At 48.1% G+C, this 23677-nt stretch overlaps 3 protein-coding genes across 6 annotated transcripts in view; 1 reads left to right on the top strand and 2 right to left on the bottom strand.

Moving 5' to 3' along the window:
* The window catches only part of LOXL2 (lysyl oxidase like 2), a 55547-nt gene extending 50259 nt beyond the window's left edge, over positions 1-5288 (top strand). For both annotated transcript variants that reach the window (XM_052806568.1, XM_052806567.1), the window contains one exon: positions 1520-5288. In XM_052806568.1, the coding sequence (XP_052662528.1) occupies positions 1520-1599 (80 nt within the window). In that variant the 3' untranslated portion in view covers positions 1600-5288. The remainder of the gene's footprint in view (positions 1-1519) is intronic.
* R3HCC1 (R3H domain and coiled-coil containing 1) lies at positions 3701-12602 on the bottom strand. Of its 3 annotated transcripts, none has more exons than XM_052806570.1 (8): positions 12523-12602; positions 11568-11697; positions 10266-10403; positions 8736-9981; positions 8298-8470; positions 6931-7001; positions 5984-6079; positions 3701-3918 (listed from the first exon to the last, which is right to left on the bottom strand). In XM_052806570.1, the coding sequence occupies exons 2-8, from the start codon at positions 11660-11662 to the stop codon at positions 3770-3772; spliced, it is 1968 nt and encodes a 655-aa protein (XP_052662530.1). In that variant the 5' UTR covers positions 11663-11697; positions 12523-12602; the 3' UTR covers positions 3701-3769. The 3 variants fall into 3 exon arrangements, with proteins under 3 accessions (XP_052662530.1, XP_052662531.1, XP_052662529.1); XM_052806571.1 differs by lacking the exon at positions 12523-12602 and adding an exon at positions 12270-12367; XM_052806569.1 differs by lacking the exon at positions 12523-12602 and having other exon boundaries at positions 11568-11755.
* LOC128150402 (D(1) dopamine receptor-like) lies at positions 12557-22461 on the bottom strand. The gene is made up of 2 exons (XM_052806572.1): positions 13090-22461; positions 12557-12627 (listed from the first exon to the last, which is right to left on the bottom strand). Exon 1 carries the CDS (start codon positions 19893-19895, stop codon positions 18531-18533), a length of 1365 nt encoding a protein of 454 aa, XP_052662532.1. The 5' UTR covers positions 19896-22461; the 3' UTR covers positions 12557-12627; positions 13090-18530.
* Positions 22462-23677: the final 1216 nt, after the last annotated feature.

Raw genomic sequence — 23677 nt, 5'->3', positions numbered from 1 at the left:
CTGTGCTTCCACTGCAACGTGCTCACGTGCTGTTTGTACGTGCTTGGAAGGATGAGATACTGAACCCAAACTACACTGGTGCTATTTGCTGTAGACTGTTCAAAGGCAGACACTGCTGTGTCTCTGTTACAGGGTCAAGCTGCTACAGGTTGCAAAGAGTAGGATGGCTGGATGGGGGTGGGACAGCTCGTTACTTAGTGCTGTGTTGTACATGTTACCGGAGCAGCAAGCACAACGCTGGTAAAACAGCTCTCTGTGCAAGGTCCGAAAGAAATGCCTCAGGCTTGGTAGAATGGGGATAACAGATGTTCCAGCTGTATCTCTTCTACAAAGCATTTTTCCCTCCCAAGGCTGTCAGACATAAAGAAGGCTCTCATGCAATCTGAGAACTTGTTTAGAGTGCCCGAGTAGGTCCAGGCAAACAACTACACACCTTCTTCCCAGACTCAAATTATTACCAACCTGGGACTGACCTCTTCAGACCCCAAAGCTTCTCTTTTGTTGAAGAGCAAACAAGGACAAGGGTGTGTGAAGCAGAGCAGTGGAAAAGAGCCCCCTGCTTGAGCCAGAAATGAAAGTGCTCTGCTGTCCCTTGAATGTCAGGGAAAACTGTGTATTTTCTTGAATACGTGTAAAACATTGTCATTTGGAATTTTGGGGGGTCTTGGAAATATCAGAGCCAACCTTGTTTAAATTTGCATTAATAGTCAATTGTCAAGACCATTTTAAAATGGAATTAAGTTGGGGGCTTTGTAAGATAATATATTTTCTGTGTTAAAAACAGTTTAACAGCAACTGCTTGCCAACCTCCAAATAAAACCAGTGGTGAAGGCAATTTCCAGAGCTGGCTGAAGTTCTTCAAAGAGTGTTTTTCCTGAAAAAAATCCATGTAACCACTGATTTTTCTCATTAATTTTTTTCTTTTTTTTTTTTTTTTTAAGAAAATACTTGTCTCATATGTCACGCTTCAGATTCTGAACTAGGTCACAAAAGCCAAACCCACTTCATTTGGATGAACGGGCACTTAAGTGTTGGATGGGCTCTCCGGCTGAGCTTGAAAATATTTCTATTTAGAAATAAATGTGTTTAGGTTTCATTGTCTCTCAACTAGCAAAAAGTAAAGGCATGGTCCTACTTAAGAAGGGTGAACAGGCCCCACTTACCATCAGCCTCAAGGAGAGCATTTCACAGGTCCTGCCAGTCATCACCAAATTTGTTTAAGCAACAAAGATTAGCAGTGAAATTGAGGGTAGGTTGTAGTCTAGCCTTCCAAATACATAAAAGACTAGATGTAGTACTCCTGGGGACTCGTGGCTGTTCCAGTTATGGTAAGATTTAATTAATGCTTAAATTAACTAGCCCAGGAAAGTCTTTGCTCTTCTAGTACTTGCTTTGAGCCCTTCATTTTCACAGCATCTTTTGCAGATTACACAAAACCCCAGTGTGTTCTTTGCCTTGTGTTGCAAGCTGCCTTTGCTGCCTCCTGCTCAACCCTGTGCTCTTTCTGTAAACTCCCCAGGTGGCTCTTTCAGTGAGGAAACGGAACAGAAGTTCGATCACTTCAGCGGACTCACAAATAACAAGGTGTCCACCCGATAGAACGGCATCGCCTCCCACCCCACTATTTAAAGAACCGAGGTTTCCTGCTTCGGTGATTTCCCTAACCACTGCACAAAAAAGAAAATCAAGCAAACAATCAAACTTAAATTTAGCAAGGTAAATTATTTTCTAAAGATGCCTTCCTTCCCAGTTTAGGTGCTCAGACCACCGTGTGTCTTTTAACTCCAGTCCCTACTACTGAGGTAGTTAGGAGCAGGCTTTTAAACTCTACTTGGCTCCGTATCTTCACCATTCCAACCTTCTCCACAAAGATTTCTCCCTCCACTTTGCAGCGCCGTCTTTATTCACAGATGTAGGTCCAGGCTACAGCATGCACAATTTGCCTTTGTTTGGGTACCAGCAACCTAAATATGCCTTTACCATTCACTTTCTTCAAGGCATTAATCTTGGTATCTTTAAGCTCTTTGACTCAAGCTTGAACGCACCATTGAAGCAAACGCCTCCATTTGTGACGCTGCTTCTTGAACACAGCTAATCCTCAGTACTGCCATGTCATTACTGCATTTTAGCAAAGAAACACAGGAAAGGAAAAAAAAAATTGGAGCAGCTTTTTCTGGGCAGAACAGTATAAAGCGTAATTTAATACTGAAGTGAAACTCTTGTATTCAACAATCAACTCCCAACACAATCTCTTAAGCGGAGCAGCTAATGCAGAACTGTTTTCTACAAGTGCATCAGGGCTCCATGAAGCTACACCTCCCTCGTAACAGCTAGAAGACTTTGCAGATCTCCTGATGGTGAGTCCACTGGACTGTGAATTTCCACTACACAGTAAGCTATGCACCCAATAGATTCTACGTACATCTAAATATTACTTGCTAATTCTGGATATTCACTCTGTCTTTTCTTTAAAGGATAAATTTAGTTAAGGCATTGTATCATCACTGTACCTTACAGAGGTAACTTCATAGCTTTCATCATCAGGGATCTGGACCTGTGCTGTCAGACCCACCTGTGTCAGTTGTTCTTTAAAAGGATTTTTACACTTGGTAAATTCATAATGGTGCTACGTGTGTTCCTCTGTTTGTTTGAGGACACACATTGCTACACATTTTCAGACACATCTACTTGAATAAAAGTGTTTTACCCAGAAAAATGTTTTATATGCCATTTGTGTATTTCTACTCCATGAAAGTTTAGGGCCTTGTTCACAATTCCTGGTACTGAAGTTTCTTCTCCCCCTGTGTTTGTACAGAAGACTTCTACGAGCAGCTAAAGTTAACTGAATACTTACAGCTGACCATTTCAATCCACAGGGGGAATTTAAACTGGCTGCATCTAACTTGTGCTCTCCATAACCTACCTCACAGGGATGTTGTGAGGCTTAAAGAATGCAGGAGTCTTTTGCTAATGCCTGGTCAGAGTATTTCTGTCACTTATCCAGAGGGTAGCATCTAGCAAAGGTTTTAGCCTACTGCAAGCTGGAAAACTCCATTTTGTTCTCAAGATGCCAGACTACTGTGCAGCAAAAGCAGAGTCCGAGATGTGTTGGACGCTCTGTTGCTGCTGCCACAACAAAGTGTCTTGCAGCATCTCTTAACACCAGGCTCTGGGCAAATCACAACTGGCAAGTTCTGGTTTTCTTTTCCTAATCAGTGTATGACAACTTTCCTTGCTAACAGTGCAACAAAGCAAGTCAGGCTCTTTAAACACTATGTAAATAAGGAAAAACCCTGAAACTCACTTGCATTCAATGCTTGCCACCTTTGTGGGATATTTTAACAATAACATTACAGCAAAGTAAACATTAAACAGATTTTTTTGACTCCTGCAGGTGCTCTGCTCTTGCTTGCAGCTGAATTTTGGCCAAGAAGATACAATTCCCTTACTCTAATGCATCTTTGTAAAATTATAGAACAGGCTTTTCTCTAAGCAGCCTTACTTTCTGCAAGTGTCCCAGTGAATAACAGACACTTTGAAATGGAGTAGGGCAAGATGCTCTCCATAATGAAGAGCTAACAGCAGCCCTCACAGGGCTTGGCTCTTGAGCTCAAGATCTCATTAATAGTAAACTTTTTCCCTTCCCAATTTTAGAAAGAAAAGACGGTGCTAATCCATAAGAGAACATCCCTGTGGCAACTCACTGTTCTGCATGCAGTTTAATATCACAGCCATGCTCATCTATACAACTTTTGTTAGTCGAGATGGTTTATTCCTCCTGGTCCAAGCTTTCCGGTAGGAGCATTTCAGTGCCCAAGACGCCCTGCTGCTTGTGCTTCAAACCCAAAGCCCGGGTCACCAGCCTCTTCGCCACCGCAGTGTCAGTCTGGGGTCTTTCTTTTGCAAGGTGAAGGAGCTCTAGGTAAAAATGAGTGAAAATCATTAAGTTAGTGCTTGTTCAGGAGCAGTCTTTTGGCTAAACCCAAGGACTGGCAGACAGAAGGGCTGATTTCTATTTCCTTAGTTCCTTTACAGAATTAGCCCAGGAGCATGAGCAAGTCCTTCTACCCCTATCCAGTAAACTGCCTTTTCTTTTAGAAAGATGTGCCTCCAGAGTTGTACTTAAGATTTTTCAATGACAGTTCAAAAGCTATTTGGCTATGATTAAGCTCCAGGCCTCTTCTGCAGTGGAAGAGAGAATTGTTCCCCAGTTGCTTTCAGGAACAGCTTCCTAACTGTTCTGGCAAAATTCAGCAAGTCACATCTCCGAGAACAAAATGAAGGCGCACAGTCCAACCAATTTATTCATGCACAGTCAAGTTTGATCTCAATTTAGACTAATCAAAACCAGCGGTCTAAATCTTTAGAAAGCAGCAAGGAAAACCAAAATCTGCATTTTTTTTAAAAAGCTAAATCTATCAGACACTTTGGAAAAGCCCTTTGGCCAGTAACCTCCATTTTCTGGTAGACACGTGGCTTGCTACAGTTTCACCTTACAAGAACTGAATACACCAAAACTCTACCAAGTCCACAGTAGTCTGGATTTGGCAATTACCTAATCATTTATCAGCAACCGTTTGCAAATTTATTATCCAGTTAGTTAGCAATGGGGGCTTTGCTTGCTTTTTCAGAAGTTTTATTAATAAAGGCAGCCCATCAGCAGCTTAAAGAAAAAGGGGCAGACTCAAAGCATCTGCAGCTTGGGAAATAAAACTGCCACTCTTTCTTGACAAAGCTCAGAGAAAAAAAAAAAAAGGCAAAAAAAAAAAAGAGACACTGTCAGCTAATTAAGATCCAAATTTGTATTTGGAAAAAAAAAATTGCTACTTAAACTGAATACAGAGTTTATACATCATGTTCCCCAGAAGGAGTTTATAACCTGATTCAGAAGTGTGCCAACAGGCCAGAGCAACAAGAATCAGGAACCATGAATGAAAATACACGAAGGGGGGAGTGCAAAACTAAATCCAATTCTTTGACATTTCATTTAAATCTAGCAGTCTTAAAAACTCAGGAACTTCTAACTGTGACAGTGTCCCTTTAAAGCAGTAATACTGATATTTGTTTCACCTGCAATGTACTGTAGAAATAACAGTATAGTTGTACATTCAGCAAAGTCTCTACTGCTACAAGATTCATGGCATTTCTTTACTGTGGCAAGTATAACTGATTACAGTATGATTTTAAAAGGCAATAAAAGAAATAAATAGAACAATGTTAATGGCTAAGCTTAACAATTTTTTCCTTCACCTGATACCGAATAAAATTATGCCAACCACAAAATGTAACTGCTATGGGTTTTGTCTCATCTGTTATCTTTAACCGCGCAGAGTAATAGGGCACAGAAACTTACTGGCATTTGCCACGCTTTGTCTTCCTGCAATCACTGCTACAGCTACACCCGTCTGCTGAACAATACAACTGTTCACTTAAAACTTTACACAAGACGAGCAAGTAACACAAGAAAGACTAAGCCTGAATTTCAGCAAACCACTTAGCTGAAGAGAAAACAAAAAGCAACAGGATTTGATGCTTTTTTGATCCAGCCCTTGCATAGCAGGAGAGAAAGAGCAACTGAAAACTTAAGCATAGGTAACAGCTGTAGTTCTCTCTCCTGTAAGTAAAATATAACATAGTCTTGTTCTGCAAATTTATTTTTGTCATCACATTCACCTATGCCAACCACTCCTGCCTGCTGCTAACGGGCAGAAACCAGCATTACTGACACAGTAAGTTTTAACATAACTATGATACAGGTTGGCTGAAAATACTGTAAAAAAATGCATCTGCAGGCTTTTACTAAAGACTCTACACAACAGCTCACTATCAATGTCAATAAAGCTATAAAAACAAACAAACAAAAGAAATACTGGTCCTTAATATATATTTCCCCATTTAACCTGTCATCATGACCACTCAGGATATAGAAGTCTGGTAAACCAAGAAATAACACTACTAATAATTTAAAAGAAGATTGTCTTACTTGGTCGCTGAAGTGCCTTGATTTTAGACTGCTTTGTTGCATGGATCAATGGTCGGATCTTTAAAGAAGGATAACGTCGCCCCAGGGCTTGAGATGCTTCAAAAGAACAAAGGTTGCTGAAATTAGCAGACTGAATATTGGTGGCTTTAATCATAAAAATCAGTACATGGTGTAACACCACTGAATAATTTGAGCTTCAGCAGATGATGCGTTATCATCTCGGGACTCATACTAAAACAGCTAAGCTCATTCTGGTCACCTCAGGCTTACTTATATCACACATTCCTTGCACAGGAAGAGTCCCAAGAAAATATAAACACGTCTTGAAAAGACACCTCTGTCATTATTAGACTAAATCCCAAGAAAAGAGCCTAAGCTTTTGGACGACATATGCTGCTGGATGGAAACTTTTCTTGGGATGGCTCTGACCTGAGCTTGGGGTGTTTGCCCGGAGCAGATCAGTTTGCCAGGAGGCTTGGTGTCCGGACCTGTGTGCAAGTGCACGTGTAAGGTCCCCAGGAGGTCAGGAGCACTCGTTATTGTACGCTTGCAGGAATTTTTTCCTGGTTCCAAGAGAGAAAAAAAAACCTGAACTGGCAAAACAGATTAATTTCTAGAAATGCAGCGTGAGTCGCTCCATATACAAAAGGTGCCCTGGTTATTATCCAAGCCAATTAAAAACCTGCTATTCTTGCAAAGCAGAGTTTCCACACACCACCACAGTAATTCCAGCTTCTCAAGCCTTAAAAGCCTTTCAAGTTTGAAGCGCGCAGGAAGAAAGATGTGATGAACCATGACTACCTTTGGCAGCAGCTTAGCCTGAGCGCAAGACTCAGCAGACGCACATTGCAAACCACCGCGTCGGTACAGGGTCACCGTGCAAGAGCAGAGAAACCCCAGCAGCTCTGCGGGTCCCTGAATCACAGCCACGGATCGAGTCACACTACCTGTAGACAGGCTGGAGAAGATTCCCAGGGCGTGCGTATCATCCACCCACTGGATTTTGAAGCCACTCTCGCTGAAATGAAGAGACAATAGAATAATATTCATCAATAAGAAAGAAAAAAAAAACCCCACACAATAAAACCCATCAGCCACCTCGAGTTATCAAGAGTACTTAATATTTTTATGTAGACAGCTGGTGCTTTTCAAAGCATTATACCCGTTTTACATGAGGGGAAAGAGAAGGAAAGGAAGGCACAGAAGAACAGTAGATGCGCCCCTTTCAAGGCCACAATGTGCAATTCCCCCAGCAGCTGTCCCCAAGAACTCTCCTTCTTCTCTAAAGGAACCCTTGGCCAAAATCAACCAATTTCAGGGGCTGTCTTGTAACACAGAAATATTGTTTGTCATTTATGTAGTGCTCTATAAACACAACCCAATTGCTCAGACATCTACAATAAAAAGCAAGTGATTTATAAAAGTGGTTTACAAAGCTTAGAGTGAAGAAACCAATGTGAAAAAAATCTAATAAAGTGTCAGTGGAAAATGTGAGTTTGGGAGCAGGGAGTTCCAAGATTTTCCTGCAGCACAGAAAATACAATCCACTGCTCAGATTAGATCTGTCAATTTTCAGCTCAGTTTCACTGTCACAGCAAGTGGAAAAAAAATACTAGAGGAAACTCACACAACAGACAATAAGACAGCTTATTTAAAATGTAAATCATGTTTTTTAATTTAAGGGATCCGAAGAGGTGAAGTGTTCACATCTAATCCACCAGGTATGTCAAAAGAGGAGGAGGAGGATGGTGGGAGGAAAACAAGGAGAGGTGCCTACAGACACCGTATCTGCGCACTCTGGCAGAAGTGAGACTGATTCAGAGCTGCACCAGCACCGTTTATCACTAATGAAGGGCTGAACTTTGCTCTGGTCCTGCTACTAATCCAATGTCACTCCCTTCAGCACAGGGCTCTGTTCCCCATTATTTACATAATAAATCTTATCTCCAACAGCAGGATTGAGCCCTTTTTCTTGCAAAGACTTATGTAAGCATGTAATTTCACTCAGGCACTGGAATGCAATAACAAAGAAGCTCCTAGAAAGTACCTAAAGACTCTCACTGAGGCCAGAGCAGTAGGAATAAGCCCGCACGTAGATAACTGTGTGTATGACAGAGCCCTGAAGAACCGGTTGTGTTTTAAATCATGCATAAACCGCAGGAAAATGTCCTTTCAGGCACAGAAAGTGTGTAAGACATAAGGGCATAAAGGTGAAACTCAAATCTAAATTTAATCAGGTTCTGTTGTGCATTCAAGTCTGAATACTGCTCCCTTCATGCCCGCAATGTGCTCAGGCTCTCGGAGAGGTACTCACTGGAAATCCGAGAACACTTCTAACAGATGCTCCGTTTTCAGCGATGGGGAGAAGTCATAGATTTCAGTTACGTGGCCAAAATCCCCCTCGCTGAGCTGTGCATCTCCGTAGTTGGAATAATCAAAGCTGATCTTCTCAATGCTTATGTCCTTCACGGTTAAATAACCCACAATCTGAGAATATTTTAAAAAACCATAATAATTAAAAAAAATCAGACAAGGTGTTACTTCGAAGAGCAATCCTCCAGGGCCCCACCTCGGTCCCTGCAAACCACTTCTGCGGTCACACGCCTGCCAACAGGTTCAGCAGCCACCTGAGGCAGCCCCGGCACAGGGACTCTCCTCCCACAGACTAATGCCTTCCCCTCGGGCTGACTCCTGAGCCGACCTCTTTTGCCCAAAGTTGCTCCCCACAACAATACCCATGGCAATACACTACCTCTGCGAAGAGCTCTGCGGTACAGTCGTCCTCAAGGCTCCCCTGTCCGCAGACGGCCGCGCTCTCCTCTTTATCGCCTGCGGACAAATGCAGCTCACGACGCAGCGCATCGGCCAAGCCTGAACACTCCTTGTCCTCCTCTTCTGCCACGGGCACCTTCCCACTGCGGTTCTGCAGGGGAGCATCCTCCCAGAGCTCATTCTGGTTCTCAGGAGCTGACGGGTCAGCACCACAGACCGGCTCAGGTGTGGCCAGAGGCTCATTTTGGGCTTCTAGAGGGTTCTGGCATTGGGTACGCTCCACCTGGGCAGCGCTGGGGCACTCTTGATCTTGGCTTTCCAGTTCGGAGAAACTCTCGCCTCCCTCCACCACGCCAGCATTCACAAAGTCCTTGCCCTGTTCTTCAGGCGGTGACACGTTTCCACCGCTCTCCAGGCTCTTGGCAGCAGCGCAGCTCTTTCCTTGGTTTTCCAGCACCAGCGACGCTGCACTCGATTCTGCTATAGCCGGGTCTGTACAGCAGTTATTGCCACGACTTTCTGATAGGGAGGAGTTTTTGCCGCACTCCAATACACCGGCATCCCAGCTGTTTTGGTCTTCAGCTTGCAGTTGGCACAGGATTTTGCTGTCTTCTGGTATGACAGTGTTGTCGCAGCTCAAGTCTTGCTCTTCTGCTTCAGTTGGGCTTTTACTGTGTACAGAAGTAAGGGAATCTGAACAGTCTTTATCCTGACTTTCCTGCCCAGAGAAATCGTTACTATTCTCTAACAACGGGACATCCATACAACATGGAGGACATTCGCTGTTTGCATCATCATTATTTTTTCCTGAAACACACTCTTCGCCAGGCTCCTGTTGCTTGCCAAGGGCCAAGGAGACACCACCTGGGCTGCCTTCAGACTTGCCCAGTTCCTCCTGGGCATCCCTGACTGACGCTTTAGGGCAGATCTCTTCTTCCCGTGCCATATTCCCACCTGACTCAGTGCCAGCTGCCACCAGGCTCTCCTGCTCCCCCCATTCTGCCTTCTTGCGCATCGCCTTGGGGACGTACAGCGCTTTATCTGGCTTCTTCCTGGGTGGCCTTTTTATCCTGCCGGACCCCACGCAAGCTCGAGAGTTGTCTCCGTGCATCTCCCCGCCGTGCCGCAGCCTGCCGCCTCGGCCCCCCCGGCCCCACGGCTGCGGAGGTCGATGCGGTCTCGGGGGGTTGCTGCTGGGTTTTTGGTCGCCAGTCTCGCTGGGCAGCCTGGGACCAAAAGAACGGCAGGACGTGAGCGGGGAGCAGAGGAACCCAAGTAACGTGATATTTGCAAAAGATAGAGGAGGAAAAGCACCAAATCCACACAGAAATCAGCAGATCGGGGGGGGGGGGGCTAAGAGCCTCTGCTTCCTTAACGACTGGAAGGTGCTATCAGTAACAGACACCCTCCTCTTTGCAGAGAAGCAGCACACAAACTTTGTACTTGTAAGCTTGAACAAAAACCCCATGGCCATAGAAAGAGAAGCACTATTACATCCACTGCACTGTACCTTACGGCCGAGTGACAGATGACCGTCCTCCTCCTCCATCCTTCTCCCACAGAAAAGCTGCTCAACAAATCCACATTGTCCACGGTCCGATGGATCAGGTACCTGAGGCGACTGGACAGGGGGGGAAACAGGAGCACTCTGAAAAGAGATGGGTCGAGGGCATCAATTTGCAGGAAGGAAAAGGACACAGACGTAGCAAGAATTTAACAACCTCTCTTCCCCGAGTCATTCCCAGTGTAGGGTTTAATCCAAGCCCAAAAGCCAAGCAGGACTTTCTGGTATTAAAGAGCCAAAATCCCTTCTCCATCCTAGATGTCTAGACAGACGTGCTCTCTTTGCACGTAGCACTGGGAGCGTGGGGCAGCTGGGGCTGCCTGGTCCCAGGGCCTTTGGCTGGGACTCTCATTCCTGCCTGTATCCATTCTGGGAATGGCTGGAAAGTACCAGCAGAAGGCTGCTACTTGTCCCCTTCCTCCCAGTCTGAGTGCGCTCCAGAAACCAGCAGCTCAAAGAATATGAACGGATGAATAAACACCACATTCAATTCCATTGCATTTAGACACATTTTTACAATTCTGGTTTCATTTCTGAGCATTTTACAATTGCACGGGTACTTTCTCTGCCAAACGTTTTTTAAAAAGCAATGAAACAAATACTTAAGGTCATTACAAGCTGGCAGGAAGTTGAACTAAGCCATCCCACCCCTGCTCCTGTCTGACACCCTCTTTCTGGCCATCTTGAGGTATTCAAAGGTCACCGGATCAGGGACTAGGTCCAGTTAAATCCAGCCTGGCCAAAGAAAAACAATGCAGCAATCCAAGGTGACAGTCTGCTGCCACGGAGGAGGATCCGGCATACAGGAAGCCCTCGGCAGAGAGGGGAAATGAAAGTTTGATTACAAAACTATTCATTGTAACTTGTCAGGCTGACTAGTGAGCGAGGCCAGACTGTGGCTGGTGCAAAAGCCACCAGCGTCAAAAAAAACCCCGCTTGAAGGAGCACGAATAGAGAAGGGCGCACGGCAGAAACCCCAAGCCGATCCTTGGCCTGCAGGGATGCTCCGAGCCAGCCTGGAGCTCCGCAGCCAGCCAGACCTTGCAGCCAGGCTCCAAACGCTGCTGCGCAAACCCAGCCGGCGTTTTCACCCCGGCGAACTGATGCAAAACACGAGACAAGAGTCACAACGTGCCATTGCTCCTGGAGCGGCACGTGCCATCGCCCAGGGACCGCACGCGGCAGCAGGGAGCTGGTCACCCCGTGCAAAGACCACCCGGCTGCTCGCTGCCGTGGCTGGGCACTTACCTGTGGTGCTGCCCTTGCAGCATGAAATGCTCCAGCTCCTCGGCGATCCTGCCCACGAACTCATCCTCGTTGGGCGAGAGGAAAACGCCATCCATGCAGCGCAGCGCCAGGGTGGCAGCGGACGGGAGGCCTGCGAAGGGACAGGGACACATGGGAGAGCTGGCTGCAAGCTCCCCTGCCCCTGTGGGTGCCCAGCACCCCCTGCAAACCCGACCCCCCCTCTGCGCAGCTGCATGCACCCCGCTGCAGCCCTGACCCCTGCCCCTGTGCACCCCGTATGGCTCTCTGCCCCCCTCGACACCCTTGTGATCCCCCTTCCCCGGCACCGTGCTGCTTTTTGCGCCGTTACCACCTTCCTTGTGCTCCCCCCCCCCCCCCAGCGCTGCTCTGTGCACCCTGCCGCACCCCACTCCTTTCCCTGTGCACCCCCAGCACCCTTTACGGCTCCCTGCCCCCCTCGACACCCCTGTGCAGCCGCTTCTGCTGCTCTTTACACCGTTACCCCCTTCCCCGTCGCACCCCCGGCACCACGCGCTGCCTTTTGCACCCCCCCACCCCCCCCAAATCCCCGTTCCCCACCCCCATCCCCACCCAGCACCCCGGGCGGCTCCGTGCACCCCCCCGACCCCCCCCGGGCACGGCTCCGTGTCCGTGTCCCCCCCGTGTCCGTGTCCCGTATACCCCCCCCCCCCCCCCCCTCACCGCCAGGCCCGGGCGAGCGGCAGATCCCGGCGCGGCGCCTGCGCCCGGTCCCGGCTCCTCCCACTGGGAAGCCACGCCCCCTCCCGCTGGAAAGCCCCGCCTCGCCCCTGGAGCCACGCCCCCCCGGCGCCGCGCTGCCGCTCGTACACGGGGAAAAGCGATTTTCCCACGCAAGGAGCTTTGGTTCACGCGTGTTCAGGGATGCGCTGGGAATGGGGGCAGCTCGCACCACCCCCACCCCCCCCCCCCTCACCGGGACCCTGCCAGAGGCCGGGCAGGGGCGGCAGGAGGGGGTGAGGGCCTGGTTTGTGGGGGGCAGGGTATGTCCACCCGTGGTGTGGCCCCGAAACACCAAATCCTGAAAAAAAAAAAAAAAAAAAATTAAACCAAACCTCTTTTTTGTTGATACCGGACTCACCCCGGTCCAAATCCTGAAAAAAAACCAAACCCAAAGAACAAACCAAAAAAAAAAACCCCAAAGACCAAACAAACAAACAAAAAAACCCCAAAGACCAAACAAACAACAACAAAAAAAACCCCAAAGAACAAACCAAAAAACCCCCCCTTTTTGTTGATGCTAGACTCACCCCGGTCCAAATCCTGAACAACCCCCCCCCTTTTTGTTGATGCTAGATTCACCCCAGTCCAAATCCTGCAAAAAAACCCAAACCAAAAAAACCAAACCCCTTTTTGTTGATGCCAGACTCACCCTGGTCAAAATCCTGAAAAAAAAAAAAAACAACCAAACCCCCAAAACCCCCAAACAAACAAAACCCAAACCCAAAAAACCAAACCCCCTTTTTGTCTATGCCAGACTCACCCCAGTCCACAGAGGTGGCAGCTCACAGCAGCAGGTACCACCTAGAAGAGCTTTGAAGCTGGGACATCCTTTACTCGCTCGTTATCCTTAGTGCAATTTCCCCAGAAAGAAATACTAATGCTTTTCCATAATTGCACAGGTTTCTCCAGCCAGAAGTCCCAGAGTTTTTCACTGTCTTGTCTTCCTTAGGGAGACTGTGGCACGAAGCAGCTAAAGCAGTCAGAAGTAGCCTCTGATGCTGAGCACCTGAGTTTTGGGATGACTAATGGGAGTTTTGGGCCTGTTTCAGGAGTGCCAGGTGAAGCCAATGAGACTTACAGGTGCTCAACATTTCTAAGTATTCTCCTAGTTTCCCATTCCCTCCTTGATGAGTTAATGCATAAATCCTGTGGGGGGGGAGCAATTTGCCCCAGATGACAGTTTCCGGAAGAGTAAGGGTCTCAAGAATTGGAAACATTGCACAGAATAGAAACAAGGACAGCATCACACCGACTGACTGCTTTCCCAGGGTGTAATCCATCCCAGAGCTCAGTGAAAGCGTCCCTGTTTGGTCACTATGTGGCCCTGAGCTGCTCCCAGCTGAGAAGTCGCTGCCATTCAGCATGGGAGCGAGGTCAATGAAAAGGAACCACACAGTTCGTTAGCGATATGCTCAAAGGTGACTCATTACCCTCCTTATTTCTCTTGTAGGAGCAGAAGAGAACTGTGTCTGGGCTCCTTTACATGCTCCACGCACTGTGAGAGACACACAGACAAGTCCAAGGCAGCACGGCTGGTACATCAGAGCCATCCCCACGCTGGCACCGGGAGAGATTCGGGCCTTGTTCTTACAAAATCCTCCTCGGCAGGGTTAATCTCTCCTGCCTCTCCCCCCTTAGCTGACTGATTGCTCAAAATTACCATATAGATTGAGAAAGCCAGGCCTGTGATTTCACAAAAGCTTCTGCCAGACTCCTCCAAGCACCTGGAGACCCTCATTCAGTCTTGACCCCTGTCTGGAGCTGCTTTCCTTGGAGATCAACCCTGGCCTCTGCCTGATGAGAAGAGCAGCTGATGTTTCCAATTTGGAAGCAAAGTCAGGCAAGACAGCAACCTACACCAGCCATCCCATTCCCCTCCCCTGCACTATTTCCCCCCTTCTCTGCTAAATCCATTCCTCCTAAACCTGAAAAAAAAAACCTCTTCAAGGGCAACAGCCGTTCCCTGCCCCGCGCCGTCCACCCAGATACGCTCCTGCAACCCAGCCGGGAAAGGAGCGGTGGGCACGACTCCGCATCTGTCTGCTGCAGCAACTGCACCAACCACCCGCACGCAGTTAATTCCCAGAGTCTTCTTGTCTGCCCCAGGCCGACATAATAAAATGTGCATTGATTTCGTGATCGCACAGACTAAGACAGTGCCTTTTTCCCAGCCTTGCAGCATCCTTTCTAACCTACACGGATACAAGCAGGGAGGCACAATTTCCAGCCTAGGTTTGAGACACGAAAGCCCTGCTCTCATTTTTCCCTTAGAGCCAGGCCGAGATGACTAGCTCTGAACGCAGGACTAGCAGCACAGCCTTCCAGAACAGGAGCTACCTCCACTGCAAACCAGAGTCAGGGCACGTGGTGCCACTGTCCTGCGTCTGCAAACCACAGCAGTGCTGGCAGCAAAGCCCCCCCTTAGGCTGCTGCTGGCATTTAGAGATGAACCGCAGACCTTTCTCTCCACGGCAGACTCTCCAGCAGCGTTTTTGGGCAGTCTGCTGTGTCTCACTGTAACAGCACTAAATATCTCTGGGGTGCTGGCTGTTCAATCATCACAGCAGGAACTAAACAGGGAAAAAAGAAAAGAGGGAAAACCCTGCAGAGCTCGAAGGAGCCTAGAGCCCACGGCCAGAGCTTGAGACCAACAGTCCCCTGGGAAGATGGGACCACGCTTGCTGCAGCTTCAGACAAATGGGATTTTTGTCTGCGCAGGGCTGGGGAATGGAGGGGGAGCTACAAGAGTGGGCAAAGCACAGCAGTGCCTGGTGAGGCACTTAGACCTGTCCATAGCATGGGCCAGGGGCAGCTCAGAGCCCCCGTGCCAGGGCAGCCACCCCTGTCCCCAGCCGGGTGCGGTTCAGGTCCTCCTTCCCCAAACACACGCTTCCTCAGGTTGGGAGCTGAGTCCTGGCCAGCCCCAACAGCTCACCTCCAAGTTGCAGCACCAGTCCCATCAGCCCTGCCCCTTGTCTGAGCTCTCAGGACAGGCTGCCAGCTGCTGCTCCTTCTCTCTCAGCAGCAGCCTCCAATTTCCATTTAAATTGAGATTTAATGCTCCTTTTCCCTTAGTCCCTGTGTATCCAGGGTTAGCAAGTGGCCTTGGACACTTGACTTGTGCCTGATGGGTCCCAGCTACCTCTCCCTAGTTAATGATCTCTCTCTTCATGTAACCAGGCACCTAATGAGATAATGTTGGGGCCCCGGTACCTCCACAGCAGCTGCCACAGCAGCAGAGGGACACTCAGAGCATTAAAGATGCCAGTTTGTTACCTTACTCCGCAATCCAGCTCACACCAAATTGGATTTGAGCTCCTATTTACTCATTTTATTCTTATCTAGACTGCTCAGTGCTGACAGCAGCGCTCACCCCGACAGCCCCAAAAAACCACCCATCTTCACAACCTGTCTGCAGGGTGGGCCAACACTGCTGCCCCCAGTTCACCCATGGCAAAACCAGAGCTCCAGAAAGTGAACTGGCTTACCTGGGATTACAGGGCAGGAACAGAGCTAGCAACAGCACGCACGAGTCCTGACTCATAGTCGCTGCTCCAGGATCAGCCCGAGGTAGGAATTCATTTCACTCACCTCTGAAATACAGGCAGGGATGTAGCAGTACACTGTACGACTTTAGGATGGGAGGAGGAGGATGCATCCCAGTGGAACTGCAGAGGAGACCTGTGCAGGAAACCCATAGCAGGAAAAAATGAAACCCATTCTGAAGCCAGCTAAACAAGGTGCAGTTTTGCCAAAGCAAGCCTGAGTTACACTTTTTTGGAGCTGTTTGTCCATTTCCCAGACTGACCACAGAAATGTCTGTAATGTGCAGAGGCCTGTTCCATACCCTGGAATTTTTTGGTTTAGCTCGTTGTCACCGCCTCGTCTCTTCTGATGCCGATGCCAGGAAGGTACCAGCCGTCCAGCGACCGGCCTGGCCACAAGCCACAGGTACGAGGTCCAGCCGGAGGGAGCTGGTGCACTGCACTGCTGGTAGAGGAGAGCCCCAGTGCTTTGGAGCTGGGGACTGTTGCAGTGTTCCCCAACACAAGTTGAGTGCAGATAATAACTAGACAAAAAGAAAGGATCATATCACCCTCTCCATTGTCTTTTGTTTGCAGGTTGACCCTGCAACTCATCACAGATAACAGTGACACATTGAGCTGCTTGCTTTTCTCCAGTCTCTTTACAAACAGTCATGGATTAAGCCTCAGAACTTTGCCACAAGATTGAGTATCAGTAAACTCTTCAAAAACAGGGAGACCAGGACAGTACTGCTTTGAAAAAAGCTGGATATTCTGACTCCCTCTCACCACCAAGCCAGGAGTCCCAAAGTAAAGCACAACCGTACTACACATCCTACAACACCCTGCTTTTAGCGTGGGAAATTATTATATGTATTGCAGCACCGTTCAAATAAAATTAGTTGCGTTGGGCCTCCTAGAAACACACCAGATGATTGTGCCCATCTCAGAACAACTACTCCTTCTCTAAGTTAGGCTGTACTGTCCTCCCAGAGCTGAAAAGCCCCGAGACTGTCTCAGTTTTGACAGCTAGCCACCACTGCTACAGGGAGAGACAGTTATACATGAAGTTGAGTCTTACCAGTGCTTCCCTAGAAAAATCCAAGCATCGACCTTGGAGATACGGTAAGCTCTGCTCCCCTCCCACGCTGATTATGCTGTAACTTGACTATAATTGGGCTCTATTTAATAATTACCGTTACTCTGTAATTATCACTTTTTGATTTTTCTCTTTGTTAACATATGCTGGGGAGGGGGAGAGGCTCTTCTGCTGTGCCAGAGGTAAAGATGTCTCAGATTCAAGACAACGTGGATGTGCCACTTGCTGCTGCAGTGTTTAACCAGGCACCGATCAAAACACCTTTCTAAAGTCACTCGTGTCACAGCCGGCAGTGAAATGCTGGGGGCTGTTCACTTGCTGTTTCTACGCCCAGCTAACCAGACACAAGCTCCCATACGCACAGGAGAGGCTAATTAAAGAGTACAGGTGAGCAAGGAGTGCTTCTTAAGAAGCCATTATTATTGAAATGAGACAGCAAGGGAGGCAGTGGGGAAGGATCCTGAATGAAATGGGGGAGGAAGGGAATTAGAGGGAGAACAAAGTAAAAGGGAGAAGAAACAGTCTAGGCAAAGGAGGAGGACCTGACTGATGGAAGATGTGGTGGAGGCGCAGAAACCAAAACAGCAATGTTCTTGCTTTAACATCTGATTTTCTCCTCTACGCTCAGAGTCTGAAGGGCTCAGACACCCTCATTCCCAAAGGCTCCAAGCAAACGGTCCAACATCCTGGGGCTAAAACACAGTTTCTGTTCATCCTAGACTGCCCTCAGCTGTGCATGTCCCAGCTTAGAGAGGCTGGCTCTTGCTCCAGGGGCCAGAGCACACCTTTAGCATGCTAAATCCTTCCCCGCAACACGCTCCAGACAAGCTGCTACCAAGCACAGCCTTGGGGCTCCAGGAGAGGTGGCTGCATACCTGTCCAGACCTGCAGGATAATTTGCCTGAGCAAGACAGACAGTCAGAGGTGAGCCTAAAGAGAGTTACCCTAGCAAGGCCATCACCTCCTTCCTGCACAGCCCACTAAGAACATGGGTTTCCCTAGCTAAAGCCTGCTACGCATTGTCCCACTGAGCACAAGGCAGGATTATCTAGTTCTGCCAGCAGCAGTTATCACCAAGCAAGCAGTTGCATTTGGCTCATGCCCATTTAGCAGCCTTGGGCTGATGGCCTTTTGGACACAGGCAGTGGCAAAACCAGCCTCTCTCCCCACAAGCACAGCTGCGTTTTTACTTCACTGACTATGGAGAGGCTCAGCAGACCACACAAGTCTTTGCTTTCTCAGCTGAAGTCACAAGGAAAGTGGAATTTGAGCCCTTGCATTTTCGTCTTTTGCAGAAGGCATTTTTCCATGGGTCAACTAGAGAGCAGCAACAGAGATCTCTACTGCCCACTTGGGCTGGGTCTGAAACTGTGAGTTACAAAAACACGTATCCAAACCCCTTGAGCCATCTGGAAAATCAGTCTGGCTATTCCACACTTATTAATGCAAACTCCTGCCCAGGCAGAGTATGCGATATCCACGTTATCCTCAAACTCCTCAGAAAACAGGCAACTGAAATAGTGTCCCTGCTTCCATCTCTCCTCAAGACCATCCCACCACCCTTTTCCCAACCCTGTCTCAATCGAATGCATTGCTGGTGAAAGGTGTAATCTTCTCCAGCGAGACAGCCGTTTCACACTCCACGTGCATGACTGCAGGCAAGGCATCCACAGGGCAGGTGTTGTGAGAGGGCTCAGAGACCTGAGAAACCTTGTCAAAGGACACCTCGTTGTTTTCCGTCTGCAAAGCAGCATGAGGGAGAAGCTGGGGGTAGCTGAGGGTCACCACTTCCTTCTGATACGTGGTGTCGTTGTGGTAGGAGACCAGCTCATTGCTGAGGTTCACCGTCTCCACTGCATTGCTGGGGCAAAGGCAGCCACAGCCCAGGATGGTTGCAAAAGCTCTCCGAAAGTCTGCATTGAAGGCATAGATGATAGGATTGAGGGAAGAGTTGGCCCACCCGAACCAGACGAAGATGTTGAAGACAGTCTTGCTGACACAAGGTAGCTCTCCTGGCTCACGAAGGTCGAGATTACAGAAGGGCACCATGCAGTTGAGCACGAAGAAGGGCAGCCAGCAAAAGACAAAGACGCCCATGATGATAGAGAGGGTCTTGAGGACCTTAGTCTCCTTCTTGAAGGAGTTCTTCAGGGAGGCGTCGTGAGGGCAGTCGCTGCTGTGGCAGTTTTGGGCATGTTCCACCGCCCTCTCCAGGGAGGAAATCCTGCGGATCTGCCGCTGGGCAATGCGGAAGATGCGGGTGTACGTCACAATCATGATGGCAACAGGGATGTAGAAGCTAACGAGAGAAGATGAGATGGCGTAAGTCCTATTGAGGCTGGCATCACAGTTCTCCTCCTCCCCGGTGACGTTAAAACCTGGCTCCTGTTGGCTAAGGAGCTCACGATCCTTGTGCCACTTCAGCTGCACAGGGATGAAGGAAATCAAGAGGGACAGTAGCCAAGCCACTCCGATCATGGTGAAAGCCACGTGCTGCGTCATCTTCCTCTCATAGCGGAAGGGGTTGGAAATGGCCCAGTAACGGTCCACGCTGATGATGCACAAATTGAGGATAGAGGCTGTGGAGCACATGATATCAAAAGCCACCCAAACATCACAGAAAGCCCCAAAGGGCCAGAACCCGGCCACCTCGGTGGCAGCCTTCCAGGGCATCACCAGTACAGCCACAAAGAGATCAGAAACTGCCAAGGAGATAACGAAGAAATTGGTGACCTTAGAGCGCAAGTGTCTGAACTTGACCACTGCCACACACACCAGGGTGTTACCCAGGAGCGTGGTGAGGATAAGAAGGAAGAGTAAGGCTGCTGTCACCACACGGAAGGACAACTTGGAGTTGCCTTCCTCTGCCCAGCTCTTCCTACTACTGGTGTCATTGATCACATCCTGCCCATCTCCTTCCACGGAGGAGTAAAAACCATCCATGTGTTCCCCTTTGTTCCAGTCCCTGGAGAGGTTTCACAGCTGTTCGAGTCCCTGTCGGCATCCAAAACCCCTTTTTACTGCTCCGCTGACATCTCGGAAGCATCAACTGCAATCCTCCCAGCTCTCACACTCTGCCAGATGACCCAGCACAAGGAAAAGTGCTTGAAGCTCTCACTCCTTTCCAAGTCTCCAGCTGACAGCGTGGCGTTTGTTTTTCTCCCTCTTGCCTCCCACCCCACTTTTCTTTCTTTGCAGCCTGTCGCTCACAAAGAGCTGGCACTCACCTCCGGCACTTGAGCGAGCTGTGAAGGCTTTGCTGCAAGCCTTCCTCCCTCTCCTCTCTCAGCAGCTCTTCATCCGTTGTTGATCTGATGCCTGCTACAGAATCCCAGTCAATCCCTTCTGCACTGGCCAGGCTGGGACCTGCTGCCAGACGCAAGAGGGAATCTGAGCTCTCTCTGCTCTTGCAGACGGACCTTCTCTGCTCATAAAGCAGGCTGCTCTGCTGTCTGCTCTTCCCTCTGTTGCTAATTGCCTCTGGATTTCACACAGGTGAGATCCTTCTCTGCCCACACACCAGGTCCCCTACTCACCAGGTTGGTCCTCTGCGAGCCAAGAAGAACATGGCATTGGGAGTCCGCAGCTGACAGGGTAAGTTGCTTGGGAATTAGGTGATAGGATTGAAGGGGTAAAATAACAAACATTCAAGTGGGATTTGAGGGTCTTCAATGCAAATCAGGATAGAAATTCAGTGTGCTTCATCTCTGAATAAGAGATGCCTAAATTCACTGCACAGGCATTGAGCCACGGCTCAGATATATGACCCTAAGGCAGTTACTCCCCCCTGGCCTGAGCTGCCCAGCTGCAAGTGATGCAAAACTGGCATTTAGTTTCCACTGCAAAGTTCCTTCAAGTCCACAGAAAAAAAAAGGAAAAAAACCACACACACAAAAAAGCTTGTACAAATCTGAAAGTTTTTTCTTTCTGAAAGTATCAGACAACACAGTTTTCAGACAGTCTTTCTTTCAGTAGGGGTTATGTGTAGAACCAAAGAGGATGCTGAACACAGCTTTGATAAGTTTTTTTATCCTTAATAAACATGAGTACTTTCAGTAAAGTGATACAAGGTAGCTTCTCTTTCAAGTTCACCATTCTTTCTTTAATGCCTAGCTAATTCCACGTTAATTCCTAGCTAATTCCACATTAGCAATCAACTGACAGCTGAAAACATTAACCAGAAAAATCAGGATGTCTTTCCAGCACAGTACCCAGCCCTGTCAGCAAACAGCATTCACCCCCAAGAGGTCTCCTTGCTATCCTTACCAACCATTCCTCCAAAAGCACAGGAACAGCTCTTCCTTCTCGCCCAAGGGCTGAGTAGAGCCAGACAGCCCCAGCCTGCTGCCTTGCCTGTCGTGCCAAAGGTGGGGACACAGCCTGGTAGTCTGCTGGGACCGAAAGGCAGCAATCACAAGCGTTGTGGTATTGTAGAACTGGGGGCAGCTCTGGAGGAACGAGCAGGGCTATCCCCCCTAAAACTACTCCTCTTCCTACGCCATAAAGCTCTCACTCCAGACTGACAGGCAAATGGCTCTGCAAGACTCTCCCTTCTTATGTTGAGGAGAAAAACACCACAGTATTAGGAACCATGTCTGACCTACTAAGGCACGGGTTAGCCTTGGAAGCACTTGGAATCCATCACTTTGTAAATAAAGCCACTCTGTAAGCAAAAGGGCTCCTTTGATCAAGAAATGTCAGAAAAATCCTTCAGGAGGCAAGTTTCCTCGAGAGCCAGTAATGTAAGGGCTGCTTAAATGGGGACCTGCTTTTGAGAAAAGCCTTGCTGGTAAACTGGCCAAGGTGGGAAAGAACAGCGAAAGCTTTCCAAATCAAACTGAAAAAACAACCAGGCGGCTCAGCATTAATTCACTCATTACGTTTGATAGTTGCTGTAGTGTATCATGATGACCTCTGCCTTTGCCTGTCACGTACACCACTTCTGAAGAAAGCAGCAGCCAATCTATACAGTGTCAGCTCAGCTGCACTGAGATTTAATTAACTTGATTCTGTGACCCAGGCTTTGCATAAGCCCAGCTAGAGCAGGAACTGCCCAAGAACAACTTTCAAACAAGAGCGCAATTATTCTCTTGAAGATACAGCACCAAGCAGCTTACTCCTAAAGTAAACAGCACGCTTGCTTTGTGACAGGTTAAAGAAACTTGTTGCCAGCATGTCACAGCATTTACTTCTGAAGGCTTTGTTTAATTAAGCCTCATTAGTTCCACCGTCTGCAGCCTGCTCCTGCCAAGTGCCTATGCCAGGAAGAGCAGCTAGATGGCACCAACAGCCGGCTCATGGCTCAGCACTTCCACCTGGGTCTTTTGTCAGGCCAGCTCCCTTCCTCCTTACCAGAATTTCATCAGAGGAAAAGGAGGGCCATCTAGTTGCCCAGACACCACAGGACCCTGGCAGTGCACTAACCCGTGCAAGGATGCATGCAGATGCAGTGTCATCTGTGCCCCAAAGGGCATTTTTCTCATATTCCCTCTACAGGGCACAAATATTTTTGAGACAGGGCACAAATATTTTTGAGATCTTAGTTGCAAGACACAAACAACAGGATGCTTTCACTGCTCTTCAAGACAGCAGCGATGGCAGGTGACCTGTCATACAGCATTAAATCACAGCAGAAGCTTAGACTGGGAGCTCACAGCACACTTAGGTTGCACGTGCTAAGCCAGGAGGCATTCCAGGAAATCATTCCTCAAGATACAAGGAAGCCTTCCTCCTCCTTAGGAGCTTAAAAACACCCAAGAAGGGATCTCACCCTTGCACACAACTTACACTGAAGCAGACATTCAAAGCTGGGTTGGCGGGGGGAAGATGGGATGGGAAGGGATCCAATACATTACCCAAGTTATGTGCATCTCAGAAGACACGCAATGAAGGATGGACCATTAACTCTGCTGTTGTAAGCAAGCAAAGTAGAGTTACTCAAACAAAATACAGGCAGCTACTCCTGCCTGCTAGATGCAATCTTCTCTACTGAGAAAACTGTTCTGCTGCATTATATTCCTAAACAGTTGCACCATTTCTTCCCATAAGCACCTGCTATTTTTTCTGAGAATCAAGTTGAGTACTATTTTAAACAGCACTCAAATATGATAAGGTTCCAGTTTGGTGGCAATTCAGCTCTAGGTTTTTGTATTTAATTTCCTCACCCAGCAAGAAGCTGCCCTCTATTTCCCTTCCCTGCTGTCTCACCAAAATATACTTAAAATTCTCTATTCAGCCATCTTGATTACATTCCCCACTTTGCATCAAAGGAAGAAAATTACAAGCCACTTCAAATAAAGCAGCAGCTGCTTGAGTTTAACTCTTATATGCCTCTTCCAGAATGGCACTCTCAGATACATTACAGAATTACAGGAGAGTGTTTATTCCTACAGGAATCACTTTGCACTTTACTTCCACAGAAGGTACAAGTTCTGATAGCAGCATAGAAATGAGGGGTAGTCAGATCCTTTAAAAAAAGATCCAGTGATATTGGCTGTAGGCAAGACCCAAGCCCTGCAAAAAAAACCCCACAGTAGCTCTCCAGGGACCAGCGTGCCAGTTCGGATCAAACCTCTTGCCAGAGGAAACAGGTTTGACTGCCTGCAAATTCAAAGCTTACTTCAGGCATCTTAGTATCAGAGCAAAGTAGGAGTAATGTGTTTTGAATAGTTTATATACCAGGTTACTCCGTTTAGATTCATTGTCTTTAGGCAGAGGAAAAAAAC

The sequence above is a fragment of the Harpia harpyja genome, chromosome 13 (assembly GCF_026419915.1).
Source record: "Harpia harpyja isolate bHarHar1 chromosome 13, bHarHar1 primary haplotype, whole genome shotgun sequence".
Taxonomy (NCBI): Eukaryota; Metazoa; Chordata; class Aves; order Accipitriformes; family Accipitridae; genus Harpia; species Harpia harpyja.
Note: the sequence above shows the minus strand (reverse complement) of the source record. Positions and strands in the feature narration are given on the sequence as shown.

Excerpts from the sequence above, each read along its gene's own strand:
- LOC128150402 (XM_052806572.1), bottom strand. The coding sequence starts at position 19,895 with ATGGATGGTTTTTACTCCTCCGTGGAAGGAGATGGGCAGGATGTGATC.
- R3HCC1 (XM_052806569.1), bottom strand. The coding sequence starts at position 11,719 with ATGTGTCCCTGTCCCTTCGCAGGCCTCCCGTCCGCTGCCACCCTGGCG. Across the intron at positions 10,404-11,567 it reads CTGCAAGGGCAGCACCACAG|AGTGCTCCTGTTTCCCCCCC; the intron begins GTAAGTGCCCAG and ends ATCTCTTTTCAG. Across the intron at positions 6,080-6,930 it reads CTTCTCCAGCCTGTCTACAG|CATCTCAAGCCCTGGGGCGA; the intron begins GTAGTGTGACTC and ends GTTCTTTTGAAG.